The 23,676-nt window shown below is 41.6% G+C and overlaps 1 protein-coding gene across 2 annotated transcripts in view; it reads right to left on the bottom strand.

Annotated features, from left to right (window-relative positions):
- Positions 1–23,676, bottom strand: part of C1H1orf21 (chromosome 1 C1orf21 homolog) — a 229,766-nt gene that overhangs the window by 2,630 nt on the left and 203,460 nt on the right. For both annotated transcript variants that reach the window (XM_036834884.1, XM_036834892.1), the window contains one exon: positions 19,361–19,421. In XM_036834884.1, coding sequence (XP_036690779.1) covers positions 19,361–19,421 — 61 coding nt within the window. The remainder of the gene's footprint in view (positions 1–19,360; positions 19,422–23,676) is intronic.

Raw genomic sequence — 23,676 nt, 5'->3', positions numbered from 1 at the left:
GACTTCTTTCTTTTTAAATACACACTACATGTTTCAATTCTGGGGGGAAAGTTCCTTTAAAAATAAAATGTTCTTTATAACTGGGACTTATTACTAAAAGTATCTAAAACATAAAGGAAATAATAATTTTGCATACAACTATTTCTCAAATGCATGACATGTTTCTTTGTCACAATATCTGTATATTGGAAGTAGCTCACATTCTCCTAATATTTCAGCATTTCATTTTAATGCATGACGGTACCACCTGGCTGGGCAGTCATCCTGGCTCTGTGACTCACTAGCTCTGGGATCTTGATCAAGTTACCTCTCTGTGTCTCACTTTCCCCATCTGTAAAACGAATTTAACAACAGTACTAACTTCATGTGGTTGCTGAAGATTAAGTGAGTTAATAGTAGTAAAGTGATGAAATCGGGCCTGGCACATAATTTTATACACGTATGTGTGTACACATGTGTACACGTGTGTTTGACAAATAAAAAAGTGCTGCCACACCAAGAAGTCTTCGGGGCCTGCAAAAGCAGGAGGGTGGCCCGTTCCCATGCTAATCGGCCCCAGATTGCTTGTTCTCTTTGAATGATTCACCAATTAGCAGATTTTGGTTTCTTCTACTATCACATTGCCAACTCTCACCCCTGCTCCTTGCAGAGTTTTTGAGCCTGGTGTCATCTCCAGGCTTGTTTTACTTGCTGCAAAAAAAAAGTCTCCTGGGCAGGGAAGCTGGGTGACCAATCTTCCTGACAAGAGAAGTGTGTCCCCAATGACACCACCCTGGTGACAGTGTCCAAGCAGATGCCGGCTGTTGCCTTGGCCCAGACCACCCAGGAGACACTCCCTGAGCCACATGATGGAGAGCTAGAAAGGAGACCCTCGTGGACCCTGACCGTTGGGAGTTTATTCTCCACTGTGGGCAACAGGACACATCCAAACCTATCAGAAATATATCAGATGATGCTCTCCACGTATCCTCAACTCATGGGGCTCAGACAGTAGACCTGCGAGTGGCCTCTGAGTGTCTGGCTGGAGGGGAAAGGTGGGCTCATGGAGTTTACATTAGGAAAGGAAAGAGGACTTCTCCAGTGTATATGTGGACACACACACTGTTGTGAGACACTGGGCAAATCTTCGGGCTTCGGTTTCCTGGGGATAATCATGGTCTCTGTTTCATAGGGTTGTGATCTGGATTACATGGGAAAAATACCGTTTCTAGCAGGTGGTCAATAAATATTAGCTGCTGCTATTATTACTACTACTGCTATTAAACCCCCTGTTTGTCCAGGCCCTGGCAGGAGAATAGGGACCGCCTTCCTTATGGCGGTTGGGTGGGTGAGAACTGTCGTCACAAATTGTACTCTGCCAGGTGTCAGGGAGCCCTTCCTTCCACCTCAGCATTGCACCCCAGACGGGCCAGAACCCCATGTGTTCAAATAAAGCTTCTATGGCAGACACCTCAATCCCTTCCCTTCTTAAGAAGCCTCAATCAAAGCAAAGGCCTAGGTGGCCAATGTGGGGTTCAGAGGGCATCTTATCCACAAGGAAGAACTTGGATGCAGTGACAGACAGACACACATGTGAACTGGTGTACTCACTGATAAAGCGGTGTCTCCAACTCTGTAAATGAGTTATAGGGTTAAAAAGAAGGAGCATTTCAGACCCTCCAAGTTTACTGTTACCATAAGAAAGTGCCCTCTTTTGAGGGGTAGGGGAAAAAAGGGTTATTATGGGATTATATGAAATCATGTGTGCGAAACTTTTGGAAATTGTAAAGCACTATAGAATTTAAAGAATCTATCATTCAATAAAAAAAAGAAAGTGCCCTCTTTTGAGGGACAAATCTCTTGTAAACCCTCTGCGTCAACCCAAACTGCAACTTTCATTTCTCAAGCATTTGCTCCTCTGAAATTATTATAATTACTATGAGAAGGAGAAGGAAAATTGCATCAGCTGCTTTGCAGACACTATTTCAATGGTTATTCACACCAACCCTACAAAGTAGGTAGGAGTCCTGCGCCCTGTTACTTGTGGGCAAACCTCAGAGAAGCCCAGAACGCAGGGCTAATCCTTGCCTCTTTTGTTATGACTGTAGTGAGTTGATAACTAAATTCAAATCAGTTTTATTTTTGTTATTATCACCTGTCAGCAGCTCTGAGAAACAATTATTTTACGAACAGAAAACTTGGAAATCAAAAACAAGGAGAGCGGGTTTCCCTGGTGGCGCAGTGGTTGAGAATCTGCCTGCCAATGCAGAGGACACGGGTTCGAGCCCTGGTCTGGGAAGATCCCACATGCTGCGGAGCAACTGGGCCCGTGAGCCACAATTACTGAGCCTGCGCGTCTGGAGCCTGTGCTCCGCGACAAGAGAGGCCGCGACAGTGAGAGGCCCGCGCACCGCGATGAAGAGTGGCCCCTACTTGCCACAACTAGAGAAAGCCCTCACATAGAAACGAAGACCCAACACAGCCATAAATAAATAAATAAATAAATAAATAAATAAATAAATAAATAAATTAAAAAAAAAAACAACAAGGAGAGCAAGAGCTCCCATATGGCCAGTGTCATTTTAAGGGGAACCCAAGAAAACGTACTGAAGCAGCCCCATCTCAGCATCACAAGGGCCCCACCTGCACACAGGCTCTACTGGGCCAGATAGGGAGCTTGTTTCTATAATACGACTTCACGTCTCATTGAAATTTTTAAAGAACTGTGCTAGAAAGAGAACCTTAAAACCTGCAGCTGTCAGAAGGCAGGAAGTGGGAGTGAGCTGGGTTTGGGAGCTACACAGCAATTCTCTTAGCCCAAAGCATGCCCTTTCCCCTTAAAGGGACTACAAAATGGAAGTCTTTGTAAAGACACGGTATGCAGCCAGCATTAGGGACTGTTGGACACAATTCCACCCTTGTGCAAAGGACACACTGAAAGCTACAGACAGCCAGGTCCCCACGAGACCCCACGTGTGGGAAGACTGGAAACGCACGATGACGCTGACAAGGAAGGGTTGTATGAAGAACGACAGAGGCGTTTTGGTGTAGACTCAAAAATCTCAAGGAGCTTTTTGCCTACCGGTTTCCCTGACCACACCCCTACTCTGTAGAGTTTCCATGCCCTCTTCAATTGTCTGCAGTATTTTCTTGGAAACTGGAAGTTTATGTCAACTCATACATTTCTAAGGTTCTAGGGTCAGGATTTTTTGTTTGTTTGTTGAAATGTCTAGGCCTAGAATTAGCGATATTAAGGTGTAGCAAAGGAAAGGACATTGTCCTAATTCTGCTAGTTTAAAGAGGAACAGCTCAAAGAGTGACTTTAAATAAAGGAATTATTCCTCCAAAGTGCCTACAGTACTTTTCCTCCTTAAGTTTAAGCAGGCAAATAGTCTAGGGTTGGCTGTCCAGTTTCAGGGGTGAGTTTATCACAGAAGTCTCTAGTACTTCTCTGTAGATGTGTGTGCATTTGGCCTAATACATACACCTCAAGCATGTAATAGTCAGCTGTGAACTGAGTATTTCCCCAATGGAGTAGACTAGAACAAGACGAAAGTTCCAAAGAGGAAGCAGTGAGCTCCAGTTTCCCCATCTGTAAAATGGGGACAGTAAGACCTAACTTGCAGTGCTGTTGTGAGACTTAGGAGTAATACACATAGGTGTTTAGCAAAGCTTGGCACATGGTACTTAATAAATTATAGCTCTTATGATGATATTGAAAAATGAGGTCAACAGATCCAACTGTTAATAAACTGACTATGTGAGAAATTGGGCCACCGCTGGATTACTCATCTACATTCAGGCCCTCAAACAAGCTGGCACCTCAGGGCCTGGATGCTTGTCCTTCCTCCAACTTCCTGGCTGGCTCCTCCTGCCCGCAGCCCTCACCCCATCCATCACGTCACATTTTCTAGACCTCTGCTCAAATGTCACCTCCTTGTCTCCCCTGAGCTCCTTATATACAATAGCACTTCTTACTCTGTTTCATTTTTATTTATATTACTTATCATTACCTGACATCATTAATGTATTGCTTTGTTCCTTTATTGGCTGTCTTCCCCCTTGAATAGACGCATCCAGTGGGCAGAAAGTGTTTTCTGCACTGCTGCATCCCTAGGACTTAGACTAGTGCTGGCGACATATTAGATGCTCAATAAATACTTGTTGAATAAACGAAAGGAGGAACAGTATCTAGAGAGTTCTGAGATTTGGGAGTTGGAAGGGGACCGAGAGGGCTTCCACCCTTACCTTGCATCTAATGTAGAAACGACCTCCACTGACCATCTTACAGGCAGGGAGCCTTCTCTTTACGACTGGAACACGCCAGATACTTTTCCAAGCTGCTCATGAAATTGTTCACAGCTGAGCCCGAACCCTGCCTCTCTGTAACTCCCACAGAATGGCATAGTCAGGGCCTTTGTAACCAGAGGCTAGGTCTTCCCAGACTGATAGCATCCTTCGGTCCATTACCCGTGAATAATGAGGTTTCCACCTAGGTCTCGCTCCCTTGCATGTGTGTCAGTTCTCTCATGTTCTTTTTAAAGTGGAGCCATCAAAAACATCACCAGGGGCTTCCCTGGTGGCGCAGTGGTTGAGAGTCTGCCTGCCAATGCAGGGGACGCGGGTTCGAGCCCTGGTCTGGGAAGATCCCACATGCCGCGGAGCGGCTGGGCCTGTGAGCCACACCTACTGAGCCTGCGCGTCTGGAGCCTGTGCTCCGCAACAAGAGAGGCCGCGATAGTGAGAGGCCTGCGCACCGCAATGAAGAGTGGCCCCCGCTTGCCGCAGCTGGAGAAAGCCCTCGCGCAGAAACGAAGACCCAACACAGCCAAAAAAAAAAACAAAAAAACCAAAAAAAACAAAAAAAACCATCACCAGTACAGAATATGATATCTTGGTAATATGGCCTAAGATATGTAAGAATTAAGTATTTGACAAAGATGGTCACCAGAAATGACAGATTCCAAGAGAAATGATGTGCTAAATCTTAATAATAATACAAAACAACATAAAACTGAGCTTCTGTCAAAGCTCTGCAGAAGGAAATAACTCTTAGCCTCAAAGGCATAAAAAAGATCACGTAGAAAATAAAAAGATGAACATACTTGATCATGTAAAAATGAAACTTTGCATACCAAAAGAAAAAGAATAAAACAAAATAAAAAGGCAAACCTCAATGGGAAAAGTACCTGCAGCATACAATGTGTAAGTGACAAGTCACATGAGAAGCTCATATCAATAAAAAAAGTTAATGTAAGAGGATTTCAACAAGAGGGAAGGGCACAGAGTGGAAATTCATTCAGAACAAATAAAGTCAGTAAACACACAAATAGAAAAATGGTCTGCTTCAGAAATAAAAAAAAATACAAATGAAGACAATTAGATATTATTTAAAAATAGCGATACCCAATTCTTGGGAGTGTACAATGAAATGCAACTCTCATACACTGCTGGCAGCCTTGTAAAGTGGTATGGCTGCTTTGGAAAGTAATTTGGTAAATATGTATTATGAGTCATAAGACTCATAATAAGAGTATCATACCCTTTTTATAGCAATCATAGACATCAATATTAATGATAAACTCCCAAATATATGTTTTTAAAAATATATGCATTTATTCCCTGGGGCTGGAGGTGGGAAAGGGGATTGGCTGTAAGCTGGCAGGAGGGATCTTACTGATGTGATGAAAATGTTTTAAAACTGGAATGTGGTGATGGTCATGCAGTTTGGTAAGTTTACTAAAAATCACTGAATTGTACATATAAAATAAGTAAATTTTATGGCATGTAAACTATACCTTTATAAAATTCTTACAAGTGTACAAATATTTTCATTGCAGCATTTTTTATAGGCATGGAAAAAACCATCTAATATCCCAAAGAAAAAATGGTTAAAACATATAAAAGACGAACAAAACAACAGGATCGGTCATCCACTATGTCCCAAACTGGCAGATCCTTCTTGTACATCCTGCATTTCCACATATATTGCTTTCTTCTCTCATACTCCCTCCTCCCCAGACTTCTCTTAATGGCTACTTAGTTTACGATCTTGTTCCAACATCATAATTTCAAGTGAAAGCTCTAGGGAGAATTGGTCTCTTCCCCTCTCAGTGGTCCTTCCATCCCACCATGTCTTAAAAGTAATTTTAGCCAAAATGTTTGCTTCCCTTACTATAGGGGGCAGAACAGAACATGTCTCTTATTCCCCTTTGTCTTTTTTTTTTTTGCTGATAAAGCAAAAGACTTTATTGGGAAGGGGCACCCGGGTGGAGAGGAGCAGGGTAAGGGAACCTATGAGAACTGTTCTCTCCTCTTTGTCTTTTTGACACTCAATGGAATCCTTGTGTGGCCCACAGAAGTTTGCTTTAATGAGGCTTATTTCTGCCTGGAAGTGTGCACTGTTATACTGATCATATAGCAGGCTAACTGACAAATGAAGAATTCCTCCTCCTCTCCTGAACCTCTGGATCACTGGGAAGCTCCATAGGTTTCTGACCTGTGCATTATTTGGATTCTCCTACCTCCTGTCTGCTTCCTTTACATGATTCATCTTCCTCCTCTCTCTTCCTAACTGTGGGCTTAGTGAGTCTGTTTCTTGACTTAGTCGTGCCTCTTTGGTAGCCTTCTACCCTGCACTGTGGGGCGGTCTGGCTTTCTGGGCACCAAAGAACATCTTGATTAATGAAACACAATTGTCCCAACAGTATTTGGTACAGACACTTAATGGGCCGTGTTGCTTCTCTGCCCACCTAACATCTTTTTCCCCAAAACTTTTCCCCCATGTATCACCATCCAGTGGCAACCTCGGATCTAAGTTTCTATGGGAGCCTGAACATTTAAACGCTGTCGAACCAGGAGTACAGGGGCATGAGAGCTGCATTCCACAGCTTGAGCATCTGTGAACCACCAGCCAGAATCCAGAACAAAGATGACGAGGAGGAGGCGGGAAGAGGGTGGAAAAGTGAAATGAAGGACACCCCCCAGGGGCTGCTGTTTAATCCTCCTCCTGTAGGGCTGTGGGCCAGGAGTCAGGTGCCCCCCACTGCCTCCTCGGGGCTGCAAGTGTCAGAGCCTCTTCAGTCAGGGAGTGTTTCAGCAGCATTTTCGTTACGGCACAACAACAATTTATAACAAGTTTTGAGGCAATGCCGGAGAAAAGCAAAAATAATTAGCTGTGCTGTTCAAGTCTCCTCCCCTGGCTTATTTCATTAGAAAAATCAATCAAGGCATTAATGGCCAAGTCTGTTTCTAATGAGCTTTATTCTAATTAGACTCGTGCATTATCATTTCAGTTGGAAAAAGGAATCATTTGTAATGAGCAGTAGGAGTGTGACAGCCTCTGACTGTTGTGTTGACCATGTACAGGAATGATCACCATGATAACAGCCACAGTGACAAGAACCCTAGTATATTAGCCTTTTCATTTCCAAGAGAGAATGTCTTGACTAAACAGCTTTAAAACTCCCATGAAGCGTTGATTACACCCAAATCCTCATTCTACTGATTCTATCCTTCTAAAAAGGATATTTTAGAAGCTTTAAGGGACCTATTTCTCAAGGTCCTGCTTTGGCTGATGTTGGCACTCAGATGACTTCGATGATGCTTCTTTCCCCACGAGGAGGTGAGCAGGAGTGAGGACAGGGAAAAGCAGGGATGGGACTTCCTCGGCGGTCCAGTGGTTAAGACTCTGTGCTTCCAATGTAGAGGGCACAGGTTCGATCCCTGGTCGGGGAACTAAGATCCCACAAGCCACCGCATGGCAAGGCCAAAACAAGAAAAGAAAAAAAAAAAAAGCAGGGATACAGAATGCAGGATGCCCATGTCTCTGGGCCATATTGAACTGATGTCCTAGAGCAGGGTTGGCGACTTTCTCTGTGAAGGACCAAAGAGTAAATAATTTGGGCTTTGCCTTCTAAAGGGTCTCTGTTGCAACTCAGCTCCAGCTATAAACATGAAGGCAGCCACAGAGAAAAGTAAAAGAACGAGTATGGCTGTGTTCCAACAAAACTTTATTTGTGGACCCTTAAGCTGGAATTTCACATGATTTTTCACATGTCAGAAAATATTATTCGGCCTTTTGTTTCCCCCAACCATTTAAACACGTAAAAACCATTCTTGTCTGGCAGGCTAGATTTGGCCCATGGGCTGTATTCTGCCCACTTTTGTCACAGAAAATACAATTACTATCTGTAGGTTCAGAGGTTAACTCTGTCACGGGTTCGGGCCTTCTTCCTAAGTGCTCACACAGCAGAGATAAATTCCACATTGAGAGACATTTCTCTCAAGATGGGGCCAGGGTTCTTCTCCAAAAGGTCGTTTTATAAAATTGTTCTTATCTTATAAACAAGAAAACCATCGATCGAAATCAAAATTAAATTTAAAAATTTTCTTACAACCCCGTCTTGCTAATAAATTAGAAAGTTTTCAAGTTTCATTTAAATCTCTGTCCATATGTATGTCATTTTTATGTAGTTTCAATCCTATGATAGACAACAAATTTTTTAATTCTATTTTTTTTTACTTGATATTACCTTATAAAAGATTTCCCTGTTATACCTGATTCCTTATAACGATAAAGAGATACACCATAAAATTTTGCGTAATTCTTTGCAGAAGATTTCCAGGTCATTTGATGGACTTAATTCAAAGAGATGTCTTAAATTAGTCTATTCTCAGGTATAAGAGTTAAGATTTAAATACCACCCCCTCACCCCTAAGCCAGGAGAACCCACTTGGTGGATTGGAGCCTCATGGGTCTCCCCTAGGATTCACTTCCTCTAGGACATGAAGCTTCATGGGTCTCCTCTAAGACTCACTTCCTTCAGGACAATGGCTTTAGCAGGCCTGGGATTTCAATCCATATGCCTCTTGACAAAGATGTGCCTTCCAGACAAACTCTTTAGAGCTCTTTGCTCTGAACTAATTGCTTATACCCTAGAATTTATTTTGGACATGGCTGGAGGTTTGGGGAGACTAAGCACACACCTCCTTTCCTTACAGTTTTTAACTGAGAACAGTCAGTCAGATGAGAATCAGTGCTCTTGCTGGATTAGAGAACCCAGCAGGCTCTCCTTATCCCCTCTCCTCCCACCTCCCTGAGGCCTTATGGATGGTGACTGACTCACCCAGTGACAGGTGGAGAGAGTAGAGAATGTTGGGTTTGCCCCTCTTAATGCTCCATGGGCTACCCTACCAGACAGGGGAGAAAGTGACAAGTTGGTTCCTTTCCCTCCTGCCTACACAGAAGAGCAACATTGTTTGCTGGACCACAGTGCTCACCTTCCCTTTCCTTCCTCTTTGCTTTCAGAATAGGAAGCACATGCATTTGGCCAGGGAGAGGACTGCAGCTACTGATGAGACGTCCCTGCCCTCAGAAGGCACAGAAGGGTGAACTAGCCAGATATGAGGGAGAAAAGGCCCAGAGAGCAGTGAGGAGTGGGTGTCCTGGGCCCATGGTTGGGGAGAACATGTCCCTTTGGCTTCCTTCCTCTTCCAGGACATGGCTAAGGTGGGCAAGCTGCACCTTAGAAAGAGGAAGAAAAGCAGCGTCCATGGGATTTCATGATGGATCCTGAGGTTTCCATTGGCCTGATGAATCTAAGACATTTCCTGGGAATTAACACTTTGGGAGGATGACAACTGGGGGAGGCCCAGAGGACACATGAGAAGCTGGGCAAACAGAACTAACTGAATTTGTGGGGACTGTTTAGCCTAATAAGTTATGAGCTCTGATTATATTAAGGCTTGTCACACATTTGATCAACTGGCCAATAAGAACAGCAATGAACAGAGGTCAGCTCCATCTGCGGCTATGACTATCAGAGCCCTTGGAAATGGGAGCGGTTTCAAATGAAATTAAAACAGGAGCACTGGGCTTCCCTGGTGGCGTGGTGGTTAAGAATCCGCCTGCCAATGCAGGGGACACGGGTTCGAGCCCTGGTCCGGGAAGAGCCCACATGCTGCGGATCAACTAAGCCCGGGCGCCACAACTACTGAGCCTGCGTTCTAGAGCCCACGAGCCACAACTACTGAGCTCGTGTGCCACAACTACTGAAGCCTGCGTACCTAGAACCTGTGCTTCGCAACAAGAGAAGCCACCGCAATGAGAAGCCCATGCACCGCAAGGAAGAGTAGCCCCCGCTCGCCGCAACTAGAGAAAGCCCGCGTGCAGCAATGAAGACCCAATGCAGCCAAAAATAAATAAATAATAAATAAATAAATACATAAATACATTTATTAAATAAAAAAACAAACCAAAAAAAACCCAGGAGAACTTCAGGTGACTTAGAGCATGCCTTGGTGCCTGTGTATTAGTGCCTCCTGAAGGTTTTCTTCCACCAAACTGTACATATGCAGATGCAGTGGAAGGGGAGCAACGCCAGTGACCACTGTGTAATCTGCTTGTTTTCCACCTGACATTTTGTCATACACTTACTCCTCTGTTCATAGACTTCTCTGAATTTTGAGAAATTGAAAAGATACAGAAAAGTATAATGAATGTAACAAACACTGCAATTCAACCACAGGCATAAGAACTAGTAATATTTTATAACATTGCTTCTAGCTGCCACTCTCTCCCTGAAGAAATGAAACTACCATCCCAGTCCCATTCCCCTTCCCCCATCCCCAGGTGCAACAATGATCATGGGTTTGGTATGATCATTTTTGATACTTTAATATTTATATCATATTCATAATATACCAAATAAACTATATATCTTATATATGAATGTCTACATGCATAACAGATATAAATACATGCCATTTATGAATATATCATATAAAAACGTACTATAGGGCTTCCCTGGTGGCGCAGTGGTTGAGAATCTGCCTGCCAATGCAGGGGACACGGGTTCGAGCCCTGGTCTGGGAAGATCCCACATGCCACGGAGCGACTGGGCCCGTGAGCCACAACTACTGAGCCTGCGCGTCTGGAGCCTGTGCTCCGCAACAAGAGAGGCCGCGACAGTGAGAGGCCCGCGCACCGCGATGAAGAGTGGCCCGCGCTCACCGCAACTAGAGAAAGCCTTCGCACAGAAACGAAGACCCAACACACCCCAAAATAAATAAATAAATAAATTTATTAAAAAAAAACAAAAAAAAAAACCAACAGAAAAACGTACTATAGTAATGTGTGCATGCACATGTGTATGTGTGTGTATAACTGGTGTTTAATAAATATTTGTTGAATGTCCATCTAAAAACAATGTATGGTTTTTTAAATTTGTATGGTGTCATACAATTTTTATCATTCTGCTTATTCCTCTATTCATTTAATAATATGATTTGAGATCTATAATTGTGGAGATATATATATATATATATATATATATATGTATGCGCCTGGGTCATTTCTTTTAACTGCTGCATGATATTGTACTGTGGGACTATAAAGGATTTTATTTATTCATTCCTCTAGTGCTAGGCACTTAAACTGCTTCCAGGTTAAAAAAATTTTTTTTGCTACTGAGCATAGTATGTATGCTTCAGTGAACTTTATTGTACACATGTAAGAGAATTTCAAGGATATAGACTCATAACTTTAATTGATGGTTTTTATTGGTTTGCATTAATAGTATTTCCTTATATATGCTGGCTACAGATCCTTTTCATGTTTTAAGTATTGCAAATATATTCCAAACTAGTTTACTAGAAGCTCTGCATTTGGGAATTATGAGACTTATTAATAAGATAGATACTGACCCATGATACTCACCTGACTCTCTGTGTCTATTTTAAATTTGTTTAGAACCCAGAAGGAAGGCAGAATATGATTAAACATCTCCAAACCGCCAACAACCATTTTCGAGAATATGAGTTTCAAGTATTTGGTACTCCTCTTTTGACTCTTATTTAGAAAAATGGGATTAAAATGAGGGCAATCTAGAAGTGTCTGCCCCAAGAATGCTTCCTCTAGCTCTCCACAGAATTTCAAAGAGAGGAATAAGTATCCCACAAATAACAAGATATCTCAGAATAAACATTTCAAGAAATGTACAAAACATAGTATGTTTTATAATTCTTTCCCAATTGATATAAAGGGGCATGCCTCATTCTTTGCTACAGAGGGTTCTGTTTAGTGGGAGTTTGGAAAGTTGGGGGTAAATCAGATAAGGTACTCTCTGAAGTCCCTCCCAACTCAAAACTTTATGCTGCTAGATTAGAAGCTCCCTAAAGGCAAGGACCCAATTTCCTAATTCCTCATGGTGCAGCTCCATGGCCCTGGCTCATTTCCGCATCCAGAGAACACATTCCAGATAAGCTTGTTAAATGAATCAAAGAAGTTAGTCTTATCGCTTTAATGATCTTGTTAGGGATCCCCTTTCCTAACTTTTTGTTGTTGTTATAAACATTTTAAGACTAGTATTAATGAATATTTGCAAAAGCAGGTTTTAAGCAACCCACAAGAATTAAAAAAGAATGAACTCTCCAAACAGCAAAAATACAGACAGGGATTCAGCTGTACCCAGGCCACTGACTCATGGACTCATTCTGCAATCAGCTCAAAAGCTGGCACAGGTTATTTAATGGCTCTATGAATGTTCACACGAATCTAATTCCTTAACATGTTTATACCACACAGGAGGGAGGTGGGCCAGTACACTGGAAAATATCCTGTTCTAATTCTCTGTCTACAAGGAGACATCTATACCACAGGAAGGCACTTGCTCAAGCAAGGTTCAAGCTGATAAGTTCTGCATGTTCAGTTTCAGTCACCACCTCCCCCAAATCCTTCCTCTACAAATGGCCTTTATGATGTGGATACAGGCAACTTCAACCAAAATAAAAGCTACCAATCACAGAGCACATACAACACATCAAACGCTCCGCTATAGACTCTACATGAATTTTCTTTAATTTTCCGGACAAGTTAGTATTACTATCCAAATTTTTTGGTGAGGAAACTGAGGATCAGAAAGGTTAAACAATTAGCCTGGGGTCACACAGCTACTACTGGAGTGGGTCTTCGGATTGGCCTGGGGTTTGAAGCACAGGCTCTTTCACTTGCTCCCTGCTGCCTCTTTTCTTGACCTTTCTCAGTTCTGTTTCTTGGCACTGTACCTACTACATACCTGCCATGGGGCTCCTAACTGTTAAGAGCCCCTCCTATCACGCTGAGCCCTCTGCTACAGGAGTCTGCCCCATCACACCTCCTTCCTTCGTGTGCTTCTGCTTCTGCTAAGCCCAGTGGTCTTATTTGCCCCATTCACTCATTCAACAAATTTATTAAGCCTCTGTTCTGTCCCAGGCCCTGTGCTAGATTCTAGGCAAACAAAGAGACCCAATTTTTATCCTTAGGGAACCGTCTATGTAATGCTTCGAGTTCTTTTAGAGACGCTTCAATAATAAATCAGCAGTGACAGAGGCTGGCACCCTCTCTGTCCCCAAGGGCCCTCTGTAGCGCTAAAACAATGCCCCTGGATGTTAGGCGCAAAGAGTGGAAAGGCCATGGGGAGGAGGGGAAACAGACAGCCCAGGAAGAGGACGGGAAGGAGAAACCAAATGGGAACAAGACCAAAAAACGACACAAGCCAGCATCACTGTCTCTCTGCTCTGAGTGGCACCTTGGGCCGCCTTCCTTTGCCCAAGTACTACACCCATGGCAAAATGACACCATTCACCGACTGTGCCCCAGGTTGCTGTTGAGTTCAGAGCACTGTCGGCCTCACTGCATTCATAAAAATGGCATGGTTTTTATTTGTATTCATGTACTCCACTGTTCTGGAACCTGGACTCTTCTCCTTTGCTATTCCCTAAGGCGCCAGGCTGATAGAACCTCAAGAATTCTCTGAAAATCAAGCCCTCCAGAAAAAAGAAAGTGAGCAGAGCCTGGGTGTGTTGCATTCTTCCAGGCTTGCTGCCTGCTTTATTTTCCTTGGCTGCGTGACCCATGACTAGTAGCTACATGGAATGCTGGGGAACGCTAGGATCCTCAAAGCCCACGGTGTGCACGCACTTCGCCAGTGGCTCCTGCGCCAATGTTATCATAGTAACTATTGAGAAGTCACTTGCATAAAGCTATGCAGTGGGGAGAGAAACAAAACAGGGCTGAGTCACAGCCTTACCCTTGTAATTATAGCTTTACTTTGGCCAGGGAATGAGGAAAGGTACATACAGGAGAGAGAGGAGGCAAGGCAGGGGGATGAAGGGAAAGGAGACACAAGGCAGGGTTTGGTTATTGGCAAAATGAAGGCCCTGCTGTGTTTCCCATGGAGCAAGGAGCTGTTTAATGGAATATCGGCAGCCCGGCCCAGTTCCAAAACACACGTGCCAGCAAGAGCGTCTCTCTGCCAGTGCTGAAGGCCCTGGTTGTTACGGAAATTGACAAGCTGGTAGGAGGGACATGCTATGACTTCCTCTGTACACATGGGGCAGGCCGGGTGACATTCTTCAGGATCTGATACAACAGTCCCATGTTTCTCATCACTAGCGGCACTGAGGAGGCCTTTAAACGCACCACCAGAAAGTAAAACCTATCATCACCTGCAGGTGCCAAATATTATATTCGATTCTATAGCAGCTCTGCAGTTAAACAGTCTACTTCAGGAAGAGTTTATATATAGAACCAAAAATCATGGCTCATAATTACACACAAGTCACTCTCTTTACCAGATGAAAAGCAAACACCTTGGGATCTCTGACACACTGATTCATAACGTAGTTCAGACTGATCTGACATAATATTAAGAAAAGGAGCCCTTGAAATAAATTTATAAATGCAGACTTACCATGTTTCTCACCAACTAGGTTAGTTCTGGGGCCAAGGAAATCAGGCCACTTCAGGAACCCAAACATTTTCTAAGTGTAAATGATTTTTCAACAGATGTAAAGGTCTACAGATAAACATCTTTTAAAATCAGCTGGTTTTAAATCCATACACTGCTCTTTCTAAGACATCTCCTCAAAAGGTCACATTGAATAATTCCAGTCAACAGAGGCGGCGTCTCAAAATCGTACAGGAATATGCAAGGCATGGTGGCACTCTGATGGCACCCTCGGGGGGTGAAGTACTATGAGCTATTCTCAAAGAGGAGAAGGGAGCTATGAAAGGAAGGAGAGTGGGTTTTCTTGGAGTTATCTGTGCTCAGTTTCCTAATTTTCTTTACAGTCAGAGATATATATGGATAAGATCAGACCCTGACGAGACTCGTGAGTGCTCATGGGTGTAGTCGGGCCCTGGATCTGAGCAAAGCCCATCAGTGAAATGCACAGGTTCTTTGCCTGGGGCCCAAGGACAGGCTCCAGACAGTTATAAAACTCTAAAATTTTACTTAAGAATTTTGTGTATATGGTATCATGTGCATTTTTATAGGGAGAGTCTTTATAACTTTTACAACATTCCAAAAAAATGCCCATGACCCAACAGAGCTTAAGATGCTTTTCACGACGAAAACTAACCAGATGCAATTGGCATTGTACTGAGACATTCTTTATTTAACATTCAGGGTTCTCTCTGAGAGAGCAAAAGACTTCTCAGTTGTCAGCTGTTCTTACATCTTCCTAAAGCAAAATATAAATCCCTGCGTTTGCCTGGGAAAGATAGTATTAATGCAGATACTTAAAAAATGTATTTACTTTTTCTGCTTCTTACAAGTAAACTCAAATATACAGTAGAAAGCATATCTTAAAATCTGATGTGATCTGTCTTTGGTACGATATTCAGAAACTCCTCCACAGGGCCAAGTTTTAATAATCTAGATCTCTTCTCTCTCCTCTAAATATAGTGAAAGACGAGAGTTTAAAATCATTATCTTGCTCTGCAGTAAACTGTCATTTTCTTTAAGCTGTAAAATTAGGCAAATGTCGCCACTTCACATAAAGTTCAGGAGCCTGTGAATTGTCAGGGACAACTATAGAATGTAATGGAATAATGGTTAGGTATCAGAGTGAAAAATAACGAGGTGAAGATAAATGAGGTGCTCCCATTGTTTCACAGCATTTTTTTACTCTCCAAAAGGAAAAGCAAAAGTAGATCAGAGCTTACAATGCTCTTTTGAACTCTCACTGCTCTCCTGACAAAAATCTCTCCCGGGGTCATCTCCAGATGCAGCTCAGTGTCCTGGCCTTCTTCACGCCAGCATAGTGAAATGGTGCCAAGTGTCCAAGGATGTCCCAACTGCCTGGTTCATGGACCTCAAGTTTCAGCACTTGACCCCTGAAACACCTACGTTCAATACAGGAGGACCTGACTCGTGGTGATAATGGTGTAAGGGGTGATGGAGGAAGGACTCCTCCATTGGTAAAATAATTACCTTTTCAAAGAAATTTGCATTTAAAACTGAGCTCCTCAAGTCAAGGGACTCTTTCCTACTTATTTTGTATCCCTTATTTCCTATCTGTTTTTCTATCCTGAGTCATAGCATAATGCCTGGTATGCTAAATAATTAAATGATGCTAAATAATTTAGCATCAAAAGTGCTAAATAATTTTTTTTTATAATATACTTTTATTTTTTAATTATTTATTTATATTTTTGGCTGTGTTGGGTCTTCGTTTCTGCGCGAGGGCTTTCTCTAGCTGCGGCAAGCGGGGGCCACTATTCATCGCGGTGCGCGGGCCTCTCACCATCGCGGCCTCTCTTGTTGCGGAGCACAGGCTCCAGACGCACAGGCTCAGTAGTTGTGGCTCACGGGCCCAGTTGCTCCACGGCACGTGGGATCTTCCCAGACCAGGGCTCAAATCCGTGTCCCCTGCATTGGCAGGCAGATTCTCAACCACTGCACCACCAGGGAAGCCCCCTAAATAATTTTTTAATGCATTTTTGCTACTTGCTTTTCTTTGACACCAATAACTTCTTAGAAAACTGCTTGCCCAGTTGTGGTGCAAAAGTAAACTGCAGCTCGGCACCATGATCATTTTTGATTTAGAGTAGTCCACACTAAGTTTCACTGTAAGTATTAAACCATCTAGCAGTCCTTGCTTCCTTATACTAATGGTACTTTTGCATATATCTTGAGAGAGACAGAACAGAGATTTCTCTTAGTATGGAGAGGAGAGCTGAAAGGTAAATCAAACTATGCCCTGTAGACATTCAATAAAAACAAAGGATGAATCAAGGAACGGCAGGTTTAAATCTCTACAGATTCACTCAATTTTGCTTCTTACCAATTTAAGGAAGAAAAAAGGAATTCCTGGACATTTCTGAGAAAGATTATATCTCAAAACTCAAGGCCTCTCAGAATGACTCCAATTTTCAGCATGAAGCTCTGAGTTTAGTTTTTAAAAATCAATCCTATATAACCTAAAGAATAGATATGAATTGCATTTATGGTTGTCCAAATATTAGTTGGACCAAAGAAATATTTAGCAGTGGTAAAAAGTCAGGAAAATGATTCATAAGAATCCAACTTCCAATTTTGGTTATGTAAACTATGGTGAAGATTATATTAAGCTGAACACATATATTAAAAAGGAACATTTTAATTTGGGGAGGCTTAATGTTTAGATGATACATAGGATAGCATATTCACAAAATTCAGAAGGATGAACTTTAGGTAAGAGAGCAGAAATAGGAAAGTTTGGTTCAGAGAAGATGCAAAATTCCCTTAGAAATTTGTAACTGGGCACGTATCACAGATTTTATAACAGCTCGTTTTTGAATATAAATGTATTCAATATATAGTGGGAACACTGTTTATGCTGAATCTACAATGCTCCTTCGTCCAAGGAAAGTTCTATCCAATAAATGATCAAGTTATAAACTTTGCTTTTGTTGTGCTAAACACATCATGGTCTACATCCTGGATGCAAAGTAAGAAGGGAAGTAGAATTTCAGATGGGAACAATGAATTTCAGTTTTGAGTAACAAGAGGTAGAATTTCAATTATGGAAACACACCAGAAAGAGATTAGAGCATTTAAAACACCTTGTCAGGGTCTGTGAATGTTGTTTAAAAAGATAACTTACAATTCAGGTCTCAATTTTTACAGACTTCCTCTGACTACTAAGCAAATATTTTTATTGCCAAAAAGCTAGTGGAGGAGAAATAATCCAGAGAAGGAAAAGATCTTCACCATTACAGTAGGAACAAAATATTGCTTTTTATGTTTCTCTTTACTGAAAACAAAATGTTACTGGCAAGTTGAACAGCTTTTGAACCAATATGTGAAACCTGGTAATTATTCCTAGATGATGTTTTCAATCTAAAAAGTCATGCATAAGCTAAAATTTCACTAAAAGTAAAAAAAAAAAAACATTATACTCAAATGAGAATGTAAGCATAGCCAAGGAACACTATAGATTAAACTATTATTTTAGTTCATTACCCATTTCTATTTTTCACATTGGTAATATACGCTGGTCTTTTAATGGTGCATTAGAAGATTATATAATGATTCTTTCAGGAGAGGTCCACCTCAGAGAAGAGTCTGCAACTGAAATACGGATGAATTTAAGACCTCTTTCACTATCTTCCATTGACTGATAGGTATATAACCTAGGAATTCAGGAAGAAATGCTCAAGGGCCACAAAAAGTAAAAAAGAAGTAAAAATTAAAATGGAAAACATTTCAAAGGTAAAATTGGCCCATGATGCCTTAACCATAGTCGTGATATGTTCTGAATTTAGAATTTAACTCTTCCTCAGAATAAGGTTTTCAAATTATAATTCTCAGATGTATAACTTTAGTATTTAAAATTCACTCCCTGCAGTGATAAATTTAAATTCTCTAAGCATGTAAGCCTTTAATGATTACCATATTGAACCCTTCATTCAGTTAATTCGCATATGGCACTCTGAGATCATAAGTATGGGTTAAATTTCCACATGAATCAACTTTGTGTCTTACTGTCACTGTAAAATCCACACACTTTTAGAGAAGCAACACGGAGACTCAGACAGACGTGGCTGGAATTCTAACACTACTGCTATTAGCCTTGCAAACCTGGGTAAGTTACTCAAGCATGAGCCTCAATTTCCTTATCTGTAAAATGCAAATATTACCTGTCTCATGGTCACTTCCCTGAGGTAAGGTATTGATTGCAACATGTTTGCGACATTTGTAAACAACTCAGAGCAGCATTGGGTATGTAGTAGACAGGTACTAAGGACCTCCTTGCTTGCAGTCTGAGGTCCGAGCAAGGCATCAGGTGCAGACAATACACAGTGATAGATAGCAACGCTCTGTTTCTAGGCAAAGGCTCTTACCAGTCTCTACCTGACTTGCCACACTTTAATGAATGATCAACGGTAGCCCAGGATCCTGGGAAGCTCTGTTATACATTAAATATTCTCCTAGCCACATTGTGGTGTGGGGATGTTTGTTTTAACTCTAACCATCCCCTTGCAAGAAAAGCTTTGTAACAGAAACCAGAATATCGTTACTCTAAATCATGAGGCAATATTTCCCTTGAAACATGTAGTTATTTTACTTCTTACCTTTTCAATTTTTTCATCCAGCATTCTGAAGAATTCTTGTTGGCTTTCAGAGATGTGCATGCTGAAAAACAAAGAGTAGTTAAGTGCATATTTCAGTGTTTTCTTAAACCTAGCTCCCTCAGATGAAAAATGCTGAGTCCCTAAACTTTGGGGCAGTCATTTATTTCTTGCAGACTTTTCCACTGAAGTACTCCGAAGTCACACTAAGGATAAATGTCATTACAGTAATCCTGCAAACGTGTTTCATAATAGTCTATCAGTTCCTATGATTTAAGGAACGTAATTCCCTTTCAACGTACACGTTATTTATAGTGGTGTTACTGGCAGGTGTGTGCCCAATTTTTGCCTTGTAATTAAAACAAAAAGCACAGGCAAGCAGTACATGGCACATTTCAACCCTGTGTGTAACCATAAAAAGAAAATATATCCTAGTTATTACATTAAAATGTGTATTTTACACAGGCTGTCAGCATCAGCATGGTATTCAGCTGACTGTATAGGTGTGGGCTGGCAGCAAACAAGCCGAGAACTTGACCTGAATATCTCCTGTACTGGTGACAGCAAATGCACCTCTTTGGAACTGAAATCCACTGGAACGTGAGAGTAAGTGAGGAGGCATGTCCGAGTAGCCCTCGCCCTGTGTGTTTACCTGTTCTTTGCTATTTAACGGCATACTTAATGAGACGGACGTGGTTAGTGAGGACAAAACTAAGAAGGTAAGGAGAGCAGAGAGGATTCACGGACAGGAGGGAAAGGACCTTGAATGGAAGGGTGACTTTTGTATTCTCAAACCCCGATGCACTAACTGAGCTCTTTCAGATAAACTCCGTTATCCCTAGAGGTGCAGCAGACGCTGCCAGGTGGAGCAAACACCCACCACGAGATCCTCGTTACCTGTGTGTTGTCTTAGAGATGGTGTAACCAGACAGCAAGCGTGGGGCTTACTCTGCTATTCTTCGTGCGTTCCTTTCAGAGAGAAGCCCTAAATCTCTTCCACAGGGACAGAGACAGAACTTTCACTCTGATGAAGTAAATTACCCCCTATCGACTGACTCCCGCCTAGGTAAACAGGGATGCCCTCCTCTCACGTGGAAACTATCAACACAGTGGCATTAACAATAGTTCTTACCTTCCAGGGTACACACCGCACTGTGAGAAACAGTCCCTAGGTAACAACTTGGTTCTTAAACACCTTCCGATGGACAAGTTGATGATTGTGAGTGAGGGGAGGAGACGGAGAAGCATGCTGGGCTGGCTTTACTGTCTTTCTTCAAGATTTAGGAAGGGATAATTGGATTGTTTCTCATTTAGTTTATAAAGTATGAACACTTGATGCTAAGATTAATTAGATCTAAAAATCTTTTATAAAAGCTTGTAGGTTGGGATTTAACTACCACAGCTTAACAATTTCGGCTATTCCTATTTCTCTCTAATTACTAAAAGTCCACCTTGGAAAACACAACGCTTCCCTGGAACATTTCTTTTTTATTGAGGTATAGTTGATTTGCAATATTATATTAGTTTCGGGTGTACAACATAGTGACTCAATATTTTTATAGATTATCCTCCATTTATACCCTGGAGCATTCTTGTGGCTCCCAGCTGGTCCCGGCAAAGCTCTTGTGAGTTAACCCTGCCGTCAGAGCCTCTTCTTTCTGTGACTTGTCAGTTTCCTGAGACTAGGGTGATGATGCTATTGAATCTTAATGACAAGTAATCAAACGAAGGAAAGATGGACAAAATAAGCTCTAGAGCTGAAAGATACATGGCTCCCATTTTAAGTGACTTAAAAAAAGAAGCTTCCAAACAATGAACAGCTAAACTGTGAAAGTATAAGAAGGCAAGGTCTTAATTCCCAAACACTTCACCTGCAAAAATGAAATTCCATTACTCCTGACAAATCTTAGCCTAAACACGGTTATTTCTTCATGATCATCATTACTATTTTTCAATTGCACCTCAGGGAAGTGGCGTAATCCTAATCCTCACAGCAGGACACACCCTGGCTAGTAGTTCATGGCTCACTTTTATTTAGTTATTTTTTAAAATAATAGTATAATAAGCACCCATGAAACCAAAACAAAAAAACAAAGATGCGATTTTTATTTATTTATTTTTTAACATCTTTATTGGAGTATAATTGCTTTGTAATGGTGTGTTAGTTTCTGCTTTATAACAAAGTGAATCAGCTATACATGTACATATATCCCCATATCTCCTCCCTCTTGCATCTCCCTTCCACCCTCCCTATCCCACCCCTCTAGGTGGTCACAAAGCACCGAGCTGATCTCCCTGTGCTATGCAGCTGCTTCCCACTAGCTATCTATTTTACATTTGGTAGTGTATATATGTCCATGACACTCTCACTTCGTCCCAGCTTCCCCCTCCCCGTGTCCTCAAGTCCATTCTCTAGTAGGTCTGGTCTTTATTCCCATCTTGCCCCTAGGTTCTTCATGACCTTTTTTTTTAGATTCCATATATATGTGTTAGCATACGGTATTTGTTTTTCTCTTTCTGACTTACTTCACTCTGTATGACAGACTCTAGGTCCATCCACCTCACTACAAATAACTCAATTCCGTTTCTTCTTATGGCTGAGTAATATTCCATTGTATATATGTGCCACATCTTCTTTATCCATTCATCTGTCGATGGACACTTAGGTTGCTTCCATGTCCTGGCTATTGTAAATAGATCTGCAGTGAACATTGTGGCACATGACTCTTTTTGAATTATGGTTTTTTCAGGGTATATGTCCAGTAGTGGGATCGCTGGGTCGTATGGTAGTTCTATTTTTAGTTTTTTAAGGAACCTCCATACTGTTCTCCATAGTGGCTGTATCAATTTACATTCCCACCAACAGTGCAGGAGGGTTCCCTTTTCTCCACACCCTCTCCAGCATTTATTGTTTGTAGATTTTTTGATGATGGCCATTCTGACTGGTGTGAGGTGATACCTCATTGTAGTTTGGATTTGCATTTCTCTAATGATTAGTGATGTTGAGCATCCTTTCATGTGTTTGTTGGCAATCTGTATATCTTCTTTGGAGAAACATCTGTTTAGGTCTTCTGCCCATTTTTGGATCAGGTTGTTTGTTTTTTTTTTTTATACTGAGCTGCATGAGCTGCTCGTAAATTTTGGAGATTAATCCTTTGTCAGTTGCTTCATTTGCAAATATTTTCTCCCATTCTGAGGGTTGTCTTTTCGTCTTGTTTATGTTTTCCTTTGCTGTGCAAAAGCTTTTAAGTTTCATTAGGTCCCATTTGTTTATTTTTGTTTTTATTTCCATTTCTCTAGGAGGTGGGTCAAAAAGGATCTTGCTGTGATTTATATCATAGAGTGTTCTGCCTATGTTTTCCTCTAAAAGTTTTTATAGTGTCTGGCCTTACATTTAAGTCTTTAATCCATTTTGAGTTTATTTTTGTGTATGGTGCTAGGAGGTGTTCTAATTTCATTCTTTTACATGTAGCTATCCAGTTTTCCCAGTACCACTTATTGAAGAGGCTGTCTTTTCTCCATTGTATATTCTTGCCTCCTTTATCAAAAATAAGGTGACCATAGGTGCGTTGGTTTACCTCTGTGCTTTCTATCCTGTTCCATTGATCTATATTTCTGTTTTTGTGCCAGTACCATACTGTCTTGATGACTGTAGCTTTGTAGTATAGCCTGAAGTCCGGGAGCCTGATTCCTCCAGCTCCGTTTTTCTTTCTCAAGATTACTTTGGCTATTTGGGGTCTTTTGTGTTTCCATACAAATTGTGAAATTTTTTGTTCTAGTTCTGTGAAAAATGCCATTGGTAGTTTGATAGGGATTGCACTGAATCTGTTGATTGCTTTGGGTAGTATATGTAACCACCAAGCACCTTAACAAGATAAATCCCCACCCCCAAAAAACCTCAAACAAGATAAATCCCCACCCCAAAATCCTTTTTCAGATGTCTATATGGCCCACTCCCTCCCTTTACACAAGTCTCTAAAATGTCACTTACTCAGAGATGTCTTCCCTGAGCCACCCTATCATATTTAGCAAACTGCCCCCTGCCTCCTAATTTGTTTTATATATAACATCCAGGGGAGGAATTTATTTAGTAGGAGGAATGGGGAAAGTGTGTCTACTCCATCTAGTCCGGAAATGGAAGTGGAAGTCCGTCACCACGTTAAAAAATTATTTATTCAGGTGAAGTTAACATAACATACAATTAACCATTTCAAAGTGAACAATTCAGCGACATTTAGTTCATTCAAAATGTACAACCATCACTTCTATCTAGTTCCAAAGAATTTCCATTAGTCTAAAGTAAAACCCTTTACCTACTA

This window comes from Balaenoptera musculus, chromosome 1 (genome assembly GCF_009873245.2).
Source record: "Balaenoptera musculus isolate JJ_BM4_2016_0621 chromosome 1, mBalMus1.pri.v3, whole genome shotgun sequence".
NCBI classification, from domain to species: Eukaryota; Metazoa; Chordata; class Mammalia; order Artiodactyla; family Balaenopteridae; genus Balaenoptera; species Balaenoptera musculus.
The sequence above is the reverse complement of the archived record's forward strand: the minus strand, read 5'-3'. Positions and strand labels throughout refer to the sequence as shown.